Genomic DNA, 14,249 nt, shown 5'->3' on the forward strand with positions numbered 1-14,249 from the left:
GTCTCGCTCCATACACGGGCTCGAGCGCTGCGCGGCGGACTCGCGGGGGCTTCCTCTCCATATATGGCCCTCCCGGCGCGCGAGCCCCTGTGTGTGCTTGCCTGCGTGCGGCCGGCCCGCCGCCCTCCCTCCCCAACCGCGCGACCAAATATGGACGACGAGGATCGGTAGAATTCCTGTCGAATACTCGGACATTCCTAACGGCTGTCTGGGGAGAAAAAAACCGTCTCCGCGTGGTATGGAGGAGATAGAGTATATAAGGACCCCGGTGGGCGCTGCCCGTCACCCCTCTATCTGGAACCAGCAGCGGTTAAAGATCCTTCACTGACAGCCGGAGACAAGCAGAGGTAAGCGGCTTGGAGAAGCGGGGTGGCGGGTGGAGAGAAGGAGAGAGGTGAAATTAGCTGTTGAGGGTAATGGAGTCTGTGTTTTTGTAAATGTTAACGGGTGAAACAGATGGAGAATTATCCGGACTGAGTGGTTAACTGATGGGAGCTGGCTGTGAACCGCAGCCGGCTTCTGTTCACCTTCAACGGTTAGACATTTTTTGTTGTGACAGGGAAACTTCCTGCCAGGGAGCCAGACCTGCTGCATTCAGGCGCTGTCGGAAAGTCTAACTTTTTACCTATTAATGCCACATAAAACTGGGCAAATAAGGATTTTCTGTATCACCGAAATGTATTGTTAAACCATGTAAGCTTTGTCATCGATTACAGTACAAATTGTGATTTCTTAATTATTATCTAAATAGCCAAAATTCCCTTCTCTTTTTTTTTAAAGCAGTAAGGTATTAATTTACAAAATCTTTTTTCCCCAACGCGTTTCATCGATCAAAACACGTTTCCTTTTCCATTAATCTTAACAAAATGTAAATGGGAGGTAGCCTACAGACTAAGTATTGAGGTCAAATAAAAATAAGAATAGTAAAGATTAAAAAAAAAAAGTGAAAAAAGCCTAAAAGCATAATGGAAATCATCCTTAGGAAGGGAACCAGATTGACATACGTTGTTAAACAGTAGCCTACTAACTACACCGAGCTTGTTTTTTGTGTTTATATACTGTATTCCTGACACAGTTCAGATGTCGGAGATTATGTGGAGCATCTTGAAGGCATCATTACTTAATGATGGTTTAACGGTGTTTCTGTTTGTTGTATAATAACTACACGTCATTACAGGCTGAGTAAACTTTATACAGCTCTGGTTTAATGATAAACAGGACCCAGACACTGCCGGGCCGAGAGAGGAGGATTACGAAGACTGAGTTATAGTCATTATCCGTTTTATTATTCACACGGTTTGAATACAACAAGGAATGTTGAAAGAGAAAAGAAAAAAATCAAAGAAACAGGGAATACCTAACTGTATATTTTCCTAAATCAACAGAAAGGTCTGTCTGGGGGTGTAAGTTAATGTGATGAGCAGCCAAAGCTAATTAATCTATCAAAAAGAGGTTATTTATTTAATTTATTTTTATTTTGAAACTTTGGTTAGCAGCAGTAAAATAGATTTTGGTCAGACATTAAGTGTAGAGCTGCATTTTGATATGAACAAAATTCTCTGCTTCCATCCAATCATTTTTAATTGGAGAATCCCTTATTTTCACCCAGCCCATTAGGTAAAACTCAGCCAAATGTGTAGTACAGGTGAATGTCCAGTGTATCTGCTGTACAGAAGCTCACCACCCCTCTCCCCTGCCCCCTTTGTCTTTCTCCTCCAGAAGCCGCAGACATGTGTGACGACGACGAGACCACCGCCCTCGTCTGTGACAACGGCTCCGGCCTGGTGAAGGCTGGCTTCGCCGGAGACGACGCCCCCAGGGCCGTGTTCCCCTCCATCGTGGGACGCCCCCGTCACCAGGTACACAAGCATCCATTTAAACATTTTAAAAAACGTACACGATGGAGAGGTACCAGGTACACAAGAGCATCCATTTAAACATTTAAAAAACTTACACGATGGAGAGGTACCAGGTACACAAGAGCCTCCATTTAAACATTTAAAAAACTTACACGATGGAGAGGTACCAGGTACACAAGAGCATCCATTTAAACATTTAAAAAACTTACACGATGGAGAGGTACCAGGTACACAAGAGCATCCATTTAAACATTTAAAAAACTTACACGATGGAGAGGTACCAGGTACACAAGAGCATCCATTTAAACATTTAAAAAACTTACACGATGGAGAGGTACCAGGTACACAAGAGCATCCATTTAAACATTTAAAAAACGTACACGATGGAGAGGTACCAGGTACACAAGAGCCTCCATTTAAACATTTAAAAACTTACACGATGGAGAGGTACCAGGTACACAAGAGCATCCATTTAAACATTTAAAAAACTTACACGATGGAGAGGTACCAGGTACACAAGAGCATCCATTTAAACATTTAAAAAACTTACACGATGGAGAGGTCCCAGGTACACAAGAGCATCCATTTAAACATTTAAAAAACTTACACGATGGAGAGGTACCAGGTACACAAGAGCATCCATTTAAACATTTAAAAACTTACACGATGGAGAGGTACCAGGTACACAAGAGCATCCATTTAAAGTAGATAATGGCCCGGTACCATGTTTTGCTTCCCGATACCGATTCCGATACCTGAACTTGCGTATCGGCCGATACCGAGTAATGATCCGATACCAGTGTGCCATATATTTTATTATGTTTTAACAACTGTATACTACTATCCCTGTATGGATGGGATATGATTTCTATCTTAAGTTACTTTATTGGTACCCGTAGGTAAACTAGTTTTACGGTCGAAGAGGCAGGACATCCTTAAAACTTTGTAGACCCCAACATAACATACAAAACATTAAAACATAGTAAAAACAGGTAGTAAAACATAGATAAAAGAGGAATGGAAAACAGTACATGACCAAAGTGCTTGTGCGTTTTGTGCAAATCATTTTACCGTTTGTACAAAACAGTTTTTAAATCTTGTAGTTCTGTAACCAAGGACTTTTAGCCTCCGTCCAGAGGGAAGATACTGGAATTCCCTATTCAGAGGATGTAGACTATCTTCTTTGATAGCCATAGCTAGCCGCTGTAGTTGTTTAGCATACAGGGATGGATGTGTGGGTGCAGCTGGGATCTCTGTTGTCTGTCTGGCTCAGGTTAAACTCAATGTGAAACATGAACAAACACAAACCATGAATGCCCCAGAACTTTCTTTTATTCTCCAGTTTGACAGTCAGTTATAACGGAAAAATAACACGAATAAACTACTTGAACGTAGATTTTCTTTAGGGCTTTATTACGTGGTATCTGATCAGTACATAAACTTCCCGATACTGATACCAGCGTTTTAGGCGGTATCGGAGCCGATACCGATACTGGTATCGCTATCGGACCATCTCCAATTTAAACATTTTTGTAATATTCTTATTTATGTACATTTTTCAAATTAAACAAACAAACAAACAGGGCTCAGATGCAGCTGTTGCCAGTTGTTACAGTCATACTTAGTGCAGTGGTAGGAGGAAAGGTTGTTGATACAGGAACATAATTAGTTTACTGTATTTTATCTTTTTCAAAATTAGTTAGGAATGGGTTCCAAGAAAGGGGAAAACGTGTCCCTTTTGACTAGTGCGGAGTTTTTCCATTTGTATTATGGATAGCATATCGGTGATCCATACCTGAAAGGAGGGAGGAGAGGGAGACTTCCATTCCCTCAATATCAGTCTCTTGGCAACTATCAGTCCCAGTTCCAATGGTTGCCGCATTATAGTTGGAATTGCCCTTGTTATTTGTGAGCAGCCAAAAATAGCAAGTCCAGGCTGGAATACCAGTCAAATATTTTAGACCTAAAGTTTGCCAATGAGGAGCAGGACCAAAAAGCATGGGACAGTGTACCCTCTGACACATTACATCTGTCACACACTGCTCCAATTTAAACATTTAAAAAAAGTACACGATGGAGAGGGAACATGCCTCCAGGGGCCGTGTTCCCCTCCACCAGGTACCAGGTACACAAATACAATACAATATGTATACAAATACCTGTGTTTCCTCCCTCCCCCTCAGGGCGTGATGGTCGGTATGGGTCAGAAGGACTCGTACGTGGGCGACGAGGCCCAGAGCAAGAGGGGCATCCTGACCCTGAAGTACCCCATCGAGCACGGCATCATCACCAACTGGGACGACATGGAGAAGATCTGGCACCACACCTTCTACAACGAGCTGCGCGTGGCGCCCGAGGAGCACCCCACCCTGCTGACGGAGGCGCCGCTCAACCCCAAAGCCAACCGGGAGAAGATGACCCAGATCATGTTCGAGACCTTCAACGTCCCCGCCATGTACGTGGCCATCCAGGCCGTGCTGTCGCTCTACGCCTCCGGTCGCACCACCGGTGGGTCCATTCAGCTTTTATTTCAGACACACGAAACACGACGACGACAACACAGACGAGACGAGAAAAGTTCATAAAATGAAAGAGATTAAAAACACATACATAGTGTAATAACTACTGAAAAACTGGCTAAATAAACGTAGTTGTAACAGTTACACAGATAATGAGGTAGTAAAAACCCATGACCGTTTAGCAAAGCTACTGAATAGTTTAAACTTACGTTCTGGGCTACACACATCACTTCAACAAGTCCGAAAACGGGAAAGAAAAGATAAAGAAAAGTCAGTTTCGCAGCTGCAAGGTCTGTGCCCTTCTCCTGCCTGAGCGCGAGTGATTGGCAGGAGATCAAAGCGATGACTCTCTCGTCACTGATTGGTCGAACATCTCAGGAGGGAGAGCAAGTGTTACTACGGCCTTTTTTTACACAGACATTTGTTCCAATGTTTCCAGAAAGCAAGAAGTGTACCTTGTGTCACTCGGTGTGGGGTCACACAAACGCCACCGTTTGTTTGTATCTGAAGTCTCTTTTATATAGACCTTAGTGGTCCCCTAATACTGTATCTGAAGTCTCTTTTATATAGACCTTAGTGGTCCCCTAATACTGTATCTGAAGTCTCTTTTATATAGACCTTAGTGGTCCCCTAATACTGTATCTGAAGTCTCTTTTATATAGACCTTAGTGGTCCCCTAATACAGTATCTGAAGACTCTTTTATATAGACCTTAGTGGTCCCCTAATACTGTATCTGAAGTCTCTTTTATATAGACCTTAGTGGTCCCCTAATACTGTATCTGAAGTCTCTTTTATATAGGCCTTAGTGGTCCCCTAATACTGTATCTGAAGTATCTTTTATATAGGCCTTAGTGGTCCCCTAATACTGTATCTGAAGTCTCTTTTATATAGACCTTAGTGGTCCCCTAATACTGTATCTGAAGTCTCTTTTATATAGACCTTAGTGGTCCCCTAATACTGTATCTGAAGTCTCTTTTATATAGACCTTAGTGGTCCCCTAATACTGTATCTGAAGTCTGAAATCTGTAATCTAAAGTGACATTTTCATGCCATGGGACCTTTTAAGAGACGCATTCATTTGTACGTAACATTTCTCATCACAGACGGGGTCTAAAACTCTCTTCCTGCCTGTTGAACGTGGATTGAGCTCTTGCGTCTCTTGTGTTTGTGCTCTCAGGTATTGTGCTGGACTCTGGCGATGGCGTGACCCACAACGTTCCCATCTACGAGGGCTACGCCCTGCCTCACGCCATCATGCGTCTGGACCTGGCTGGTCGCGATCTGACCGACTACCTGATGAAGATCCTGACCGAGCGCGGCTACTCCTTCGTCACAACCGGTAAACGCTTCACACCACGCCCACAGTTTTAAAATCCTAACATCTAGAAGCACGTTAGCCGCAGACATGAACCCTTTCCCTCCTGTTAGGTTAACAAAGAATACCGTATACAGCAGCTTTTTATTGTACAGTACAGGCCAAAAGTTTGGACACACCTTCTCATTCAATGTGTTTCCTTTTTATTTTCATGACTATTTACATTGTAGATTCTCACTGAAGGCATCAAAACTATGAATGAACACATATGGAATTATGTACTTAACAAAAAAGTGTGAAATAACTGAAAACATGTCTTATATTTTAGATTCTTCAAAGTAGCCACCCTTTTCTTTTAATAGGGAAAAATTCCTTCCACTAATTAACCCTGACAAAGCACACCTGTGAAGGTAAAACCATTTCAGGTGACTACCTCATGAAGCTCATTGAGAGAACACCAAGGGTTTGCAGAGTTATCAAAAAAGGCAAAGGGTGGCTACTTTGAGGAATCTAAAATATAACATATGTTTTTTCAGTTATTTCACACTTTTTTGTTAAGTACATAATTCCATATGTGTTCATTCATAGTTTTGATGCCTTCAGTGAGAATCTACAATGTAAATAGTCATGAAAATAAAAAGGAAACACATTGAATGAGAAGGTGTGTCCAAACTTTTGGCCTGTACTGTACGTGTCCCGAAAAAAGGCTCAGAAATGGAAATGTATTCAGTTTTGATGTAGAGTTGCAAAGATCAATCAAATAATTGGTTAGTTGTCCACTATTAACCCTTGTTTCCCTCAACTATGCAACATTTTGTTTTTCTAGGTCAAAATTAAAACGTTTTAGTCGTATTTTTTGACACTTTTTTTGTCGTTTTTTCAGACATTTTTGTTATTTTTTCCTTCCACGTTTTTGTCACTTTTTCTGATGTTTTTGTAGATTTTTTTTTCAGCGCTTTTTGTTGTTTTTCATCTACTTCACACGTGTCAAACTCGAGGCCCGCGGGCCAAATCTGGCCCCTTGCAGATTTTGATCCGGCCCGCCTAGTTTTTGTAGCTTTTTCTGAAGTTTTTGTCTCTTTTGCAGAAGCTTTTGGTGCCTTTTTTCCGATTATTTTGCCACTTTTTCCGATGTTTTTGGGGCCTTTTCTGGCGTTTTTTTTTTTCCAGTCGCTTTTTTTTTCCAGTCGCTTTTTTCTTTTGATGGCTAAGTTACTTTTTGGGGGCTTTATGTGGACCAAACTGCAAGTGAGAAGACTATATGAGACACGCAATAATCCAGTAAAAGATCCTTGACTTTGTGAATAAACTAAACATGTCCGGCCCTTGATGTCACTCTTAGTTTCCAGTGTGGCCCTCTGGGAAATTGAGTTTGACACCTCTGATCTACTTTATAAAAGCTTTTTTTATAAAGCACCCAGATTCAATGCAAGTAGTGAACTGATCATGTTTTTTACTTGTGAAGAGCGTTGTATAGAACCATCCACACATCCACGTTATCTTTTTTTGACAATTTTGTTAAAAGAAAGCCAAATTTCTGATATAGAAACTTTTTTGAAAATGGGTCAAATTTGACCCGAGGACAACAGGAGGGTTACATTAATTTTCAACTGTCATTTTCTATGAGAAAAAAGTCAAACTTCTCAGATGTCAGCTTGTTAAATGTGAATATTGTTCTAGTTCCTTCTCTCCTCTGGGACAGTAAACTGAAGATCTTTGATTTGTGGACATAACAAGACATTTGAGGACGTCATCTTGGGGCTTTTTGGGAAACACTGATCCACATTTTTCACCATTTTCTGACATTTTATAAACCAAACAACTAATCCACAAATCGAGAAAATGATCAACCGATTAATCAAAAATTGAAATACTTGTTAGTTGCAGCCCTAGTTTGATGTCTTGATATCAATACCCCGTCTTCGAAACATCTAAAACACTCCTACTTGGATCTTTTTTGAGTAGTTTCTGATTTTGTTTCTTTTTATTGTGGTGTGGTTTGTTTGGGGCACAGAAGTCTGATCTTTGCTCTCCGTTTTCAGCTGAGCGTGAGATCGTGCGCGACATCAAGGAGAAGCTCTGCTACGTGGCTCTGGACTTTGAGAACGAGATGGCCACGGCCGCCTCCTCCTCCTCCCTGGAGAAGAGCTACGAGCTGCCCGACGGTCAGGTCATCACCATTGGCAACGAGCGTTTCCGCTGCCCCGAGACCCTGTTCCAGCCCTCCTTCATCGGTGTGTAGCATATAGGGCAGAGGGTATCGTATGCTGGTACCGATGCCAGGCCTTCCACACCGGTTCCTAAACTATACTGTTTTTGCTTGACAAAAAGAAATTGCATTACGCCACAAATCTTGTTATATACTTTACAGCTCCTACTACGTGAGGCTGTGTAACGTAGAGTTTTTCTTGCGTGTCTCTATGACATGTGGCGTTAGACAGCCAATCACAAGCATTGTTAGATCTTGGTAGAAGCGTGCTGCATGGGGATTGGCTCACTGACGCTGATGAGATTTACTACTTAGGAATTGAACGAGACATTTTTTCCATCCTTGATACTTTAGAGCTGTGGTTCTCAAACTTTTTCACATCAAGGACCCCTAACCTGACACAGTTTAGACCACGGACCCCCATCTGATAAGACTTTGTCCCAGGGTCCCCCTACCTGATAGAATTTTTATTACAGAAAGTGAAGGAAAAACCCATGAGCAAAATAGTCATACGATCTGTCATTGTGTTACTTATGGATGCAATTATAGTGGAAATAAGTGATTCCCTGTGTGTTGGGGACCCCCTGGAACCCCTTCAAGGACCCCTGGGGGTCCCCGGACCCCACTTTGAGAACCCCTGCTTTAGAAGCAATTCGGTCTGTGCCTAAAACGTATTGTACAGCCCTCGTAGTATGAACTGTTTGTCTCAGCATCCTCAGATGGGAGAATTAAGAATGTCCACTCTGAATTCTGGTCATTTCTAACCTGAATGTCTCTGCCGTGCACCTGGACAGGTATGGAGTCCGCTGGTATCCATGAGACGGCGTACAACAGCATCATGAAGTGTGACATCGACATCCGCAAGGACCTGTACGCCAACAACGTGCTGTCCGGCGGCACCACCATGTACCCGGGTATCGCTGACCGCATGCAGAAGGAGATCACGGCTCTGGCTCCCAGCACCATGAAGATCAAGGTAACGAACTGTCTGCGTCAGATGTTGTTCGAACACTATACAGCCAGAAGTACGTGGACGCCTGGAAATTACACCTGAATATGACCGATGAAGGCAGCTTTATTTAACCAGCAACAAGGTCATTCAAAGTTCTTTATGTAAAACATTAAAGAGCAGTTAAAAACAATTTCAAACATCCATTAAAGGGAAAATAAAACCTGCTAAAATAGAATCAGAAATCATGAAATACAAGAATAAAAGTTACAGAGCAGTGTAAGAAATGAACAGTTACTTAAAAAAGGAAGCATTGAAAAGAAATGCTGCAAAGATTAATCGATTAATCGTCAGTTATTGAATTAATCGCCGACTATTTTGACAATCGATTAATCAATTAGAGTCATTTTCTATGAGGAAATAAAGTAATAATTCTCTGATTCCAGCGTGTTAAATGTGAATATTGTTCTAGTGTCTTCTCTCCTCTGTGACAGTAAACTGAATATCTTTTGAGTTGTGGACAAAACAATATATTTGAGGGACTACATCTTGGGGCTTTTTGGGAAACACTGATCCACATTTTTAAAAATTTTCTGACCTTTTAGGATAAGATAAGATAAGATAAGATAAGATAGACTTTATTAATCCCACATTGGGGAAAGTCCTGTGCTACAGCAGCTCAAAAGAAAAACCATGTACACACATCAGAATAACACAGATACACATTAAGTAGACATAGGAGAAAACGTATACATAAAGTATAAGAAATAGAAAAAATAGAATTAGTTATAATAATAGTAATAAAACAAACATATTTACACAATAAACATCCTTATATAAACAGACAGTGTATATATACACAGATATACAGATGAATAGATAGGACATATTGCACAGTTGGAGGTAACAGAGTAATAAATAAATAAATATGCATATAGTGCAGGATATTGTCGAGTGATGGCTCATACTGCAGAGACAGCCAGCAGTGCTACATCATGATGTTGCATTAAAGAGTCTTTTATAGAACAAACAACTAATCGATCGATCGATCGATCGAGAAAACAATCGACAGATTAATGGACTATGTAAATTAGTTAGTTGCTAACCCTAATATGTGCCGTGAGTAGGGCTGCACGATATGAGGAAAATATCTAATTGTGATTATTTTTGACTGATACTGCAATTTGATTCACGATATTGGAGGGAATGATCATTGTTGTCTTGTTATTCTCATTTTCATTGAAAAATATTAAAATGACAATGATTATAGTGTGATTTTTGCGAGAATCGGTACCAAAAGAAAGATTTTTAAGATAATTTTTTTGGGGGCTTTTCCCTTTATTCGATAGTGACAGTGGATAGACAGAACAGGGGATGACACGCAGCAAAGGGCCGCAGGTCAGATTCAAACCTGGGCCGCTGCAAAGGACTCGGCCTGCATGGGGCGCACATGTGCATTGTGTTTTGTTGGGTTTATCTTTTCGTTGTTTAATGTGTATAGGGTGTACATTTTTATATGTGCGCGCTTGTGTGGTTTGACCTAGATCCAAAACTAAGCATACAAAATACAACTGACCTAAACCTTGAACTATCTTATCTTAGATGTCAGGAGAGAGACCTGGCTGGCACCCCATTTAGAAAAGAACAAAACAAAACGGATTTAGACAAACTGTCACAGCTTCACTAGAGGTCGCCCCCACAAAGATGTTTTTCTGTAGTCTGTAGGATAGGAGTTGTAGGCCGGGACGTCTCTGCAGCTCCACACTACTTCATTTTATAACAGTTTGACACATATTCTGCCTTTAACAAATATTGCTCCCTCCCTGTGATTTGGATATTGCACTATAGTCCATATTGCGATTTCGATAAAGTTGCGATGAATTGTGCAGCCCTAGCTGTGAGGCGATTTAAAAAAAAAAAAAAAATCCACCGACCTGATGTCCTTCTCTCGTGCAGATCATCGCCCCTCCGGAGCGTAAATACTCGGTGTGGATCGGCGGCTCCATCCTGGCCTCCCTCTCCACCTTCCAGCAGATGTGGATCAGCAAGCAGGAGTACGACGAGGCCGGTCCCAGCATCGTCCACCGCAAGTGCTTCTAAACACGCGGCCGCCGCCCAATAACACGAATAACACGAAAACAACGAGATCTTCTACATCAATCGTGTGGCGGCTTAAACTGTACATATGTTTATTTATTCCTTTTGTTATGTCATGCAATGTTTTTAATATGTTGATTGTGAAAGCTTTGAGGTACGACACGCTCCAGCTCGGACCAACTGAGGAAAAAGGAGAAAATGTTAGGAAAGACCAAAAAAAGAAAAACAAGACAATAAGACAAATAAAGTCCATTTATTTTCACTTACAAACTGCTGTCTGTTATTTCTCATTCTGAACACTTTGGATGTTTTTTTCTTTAGGTTTTCTAGACACCTTTTTTTATTTAATAAAGGTTATATAAATCTTGTTTTTATATCCAAACTACACCTCCTGTTGTCTTTGGGTCAAATTGGACCCGTTTTCAAGGTTTCTGTATCAGAAATATAGGTTACTTAAAACCAAATTGCCTAAAAAATAACGCTTTTTGCAAGTAAAATGAGTGATCGGATCATTACTCTTATTGAATTGTGGGTTTTTTATTCAACTTTATAGCATTTGAAAAGAAATTAAAATGGTTTCAAAACTGTTTGCTGACTAAACTTTGACATACACCAGTCTGTGATCCACTCCACATCCTCTGATTTTAATTGTTAGTCAAAATAATTCATAATTTGTGCTTTTTTTTTAAACTCAAAGTAGGTATAAGTTAATATTAATGAGGTTTATTGACCATGAATTCCAGAAATAAGTGTAACACTAGTGGTAATAGGTTGGAATGAAGTCTAAGACGATGTAACACAGAATGGGGTGATCCTTTATCCTTTACAGACAACACAGAAGGAGGACAACACAAGGGTTAAAATAAGCAATGCCAACATGTAAAAGTACTCTGTTACAAGTAAAAGTCAAAAGTATTGGCATCGTGGCCGGGTTGGTTCAGTGGGTAGAGCAGGCGCACGGATACTGAGAGGCTAATGCCTTGACGCAGAGGTCCAGCGTTTGAGTCCGACCTGTGACAATGACTATTTCCTGCATGTCTTCCCCCTCTCTCACCTAGCTGTCCTATCCATTAATGGCAGAAAAGCCCAAAAAATAATCTTGGCTTTAAACTTTATTTAAAATCCCAAAAGGAAAAGCTACTGGAAATCTATAAATGGCCCCATATTAAACACAGAAATGTTGTTTCCTCTGAACTTTTATGAATGAAATGTCATCTATAGAACTAGTGGATGAATTAAACTTGGTTGCTAAAACTTCCACGCAATTAGCGTAATAAGCTAATCAAAGGTAGACGCTGCAGGTGAATATGTACACTTAATACGAGAATGAGTCATCTGCATATTTAAAAATATTTTTTTTGGGGGGGAAAATTTGTAATGCAAAAGCAATTGGCTTAATGTAAGTAATCAACTGGGGAAGATTCATGGTGATATTCACCTGCAGCGTCTACCCTTAATTAGCTTATTATGCTAATTACTCAAATTGTCCAATATGCAAGTTTATGCAACCAAGCTTAATTCATCCACTAGGCCTGTAAATTACATTTCATTCATAAAAATTCATAGGAAACAATTTCTGGGTCCAGGAAATGTCCAGTAGACTATGACTTTTTTATAATGACATACTAGATAGATAGATAGATAGATAGATAGATAGATAGATAGATACTTTATTCATCCCGAGGGACATTTTAGGCATCCAGTAGCTTAGACAACCATAACACAACAAACATACATAGGGTCTAGATACACACATATCTCACATACATAAAAATCACTCACAGAAATGTTAAGAGTTATAAAAAGTTATAAAAATCACTTTAAAGAGTTAAAGGTGCTATGATAGACTGTGTGAAATGATGGGAGTTATTAAATATTAACTATGACTATGAAAAGACAATAATTTAAACATAATAGAATTAGAATTGCTTGACAAATATATATATATATATATATATATATATATATATATATATATATATATATATATGTTAAGAACTATATATAACAGGGAATAAGTTATAAGATGTAGATGTTATTATGAATATGACCACAGTCCAGATTGTGTAGGAGGGCTAATATAGTCTATAAGACAGTCAGGTGTACAGTAGACAAAGTGGTATAATGGTAGCGGCTGAGAGAGACAGACAGGCTCATGCTGACAAACTATGACTTTTTTACTAATGCCCGGTATGTCCCTGATATGCACTTTGACATAATACCAGTCTGTGACCCACTCCACATCCTCTGATTTTAATTGTTAGTCAAAATAATTCATAATTTGTGCTTTTTTTTTTAACTCAGAAAGTAGGTATAAGTTAATATTAATGAGGTTTATTGACCATGAATTCCAGAAATAAGTGTAACACTAGTAGTGGTAATAGGTAAAGACAAACTATGACTTTTTTAAGACTATGAGTTTGACAACAATGCCCGGTATGCCCCTGATATGAACCAATAAATAATATAATGAACAGGTAAGAATGAGGAAATCCCGGAGGAAACGTTTACTACTTGTCAGCTGTAACGAAAGAAATAAAGAATACCAAACAGTGATTGGAATGATCAGCCATGTGTATCTGTCTATCTGTGAGCCATCGAGCGTTAAAAACATCCCTCTCCACGGCTCTGAATCCAACCCAGAGACTCATAGTAAACTTTACGGAGCTCTTAAATCTCCAAAACAAACAAAGGATTCAGGTTTGACATAAATCCAGCAGCACCTGCGAGCCAAACTAAACATTGTCAGGATTTAACAACAGTCATCCTTGGCAGCGGCAGGGAGTTTGTAATGCAGGCTATTTAAAAAAAAAAAAAAAATTATGTTATACATTTGTTTCACCCCCAAAAACCCACGTTGAGAAAACCCCGATGACATCACTATGACATCATCCAGGTTTTCTTTTCTTCTTGCCAGACAGCATTATAAGGAGTAAATAACCTTTAACAGTAAAATGAGTTCAACTGATCTGATCACCTGTTGTCATCACTCCACAGATGGAGGCAGAGCACGCATGCGCAGTCCGGTTTCTGCATCTTTACTAGGAAGAAATCATATTTCATTCTTCATTACTACAAAATAATCCGCTCTGCTGCATCAAGCCCGCGGGAGTTAATCAGGACTGTACCGGAAGTATAGCCTGCATCTTTCAAAATAAGGGTAAAGATCGCATAGCAAACTTTTCCACATTATTTCCGTTTGAGGGGCCTAAATAGTTCAACAAGAAAGTCGTTTTCAATCGCTGTATGGTCACACGTATGTGGACAGTAACGTAACAGAAATCCAAGTGTTTCAACAGA

General features: G+C 40.1%; 1 protein-coding gene across 1 annotated transcript; it reads left to right on the top strand.

Annotated features, from left to right (window-relative positions):
* Window positions 1-150: 150 nt before the first annotated feature.
* Window positions 151-11,219, top strand: acta1a (actin alpha 1, skeletal muscle a). Its single transcript, XM_039804256.1, has 7 exons — window positions 151-347; window positions 1,720-1,859; window positions 4,043-4,367; window positions 5,557-5,718; window positions 7,737-7,928; window positions 8,698-8,879; window positions 10,809-11,219. Exons 2-7 carry the CDS (start codon window positions 1,731-1,733, stop codon window positions 10,950-10,952), a joined length of 1,134 nt encoding a protein of 377 aa, XP_039660190.1. The 5' UTR covers window positions 151-347; window positions 1,720-1,730; the 3' UTR covers window positions 10,953-11,219.
* The last annotated feature ends 3,030 nt before the right edge of the window (window positions 11,220-14,249 follow it).

Source organism: Perca fluviatilis, chromosome 1 (genome assembly GCF_010015445.1).
Source record: "Perca fluviatilis chromosome 1, GENO_Pfluv_1.0, whole genome shotgun sequence".
In the NCBI taxonomy this organism is placed as follows: Eukaryota; Metazoa; Chordata; class Actinopteri; order Perciformes; family Percidae; genus Perca; species Perca fluviatilis.

What these genes read in the sequence shown, in the direction of transcription:
- acta1a (XM_039804256.1), top strand. Translation starts at nt 1,731, where the DNA reads ATGTGTGACGACGACGAGACCACCGCCCTCGTCTGTGACAACGGCTCC. An exon ending in GTTCCAGCCCTCCTTCATCG is followed by an intron (nt 7,929 to 8,697) that starts GTGTGTAGCATA and finishes GCACCTGGACAG; the next exon opens with GTATGGAGTCCGCTGGTATC. An exon ending in CCAGCACCATGAAGATCAAG is followed by an intron (nt 8,880 to 10,808) that starts GTAACGAACTGT and finishes TCTCTCGTGCAG; the next exon opens with ATCATCGCCCCTCCGGAGCG.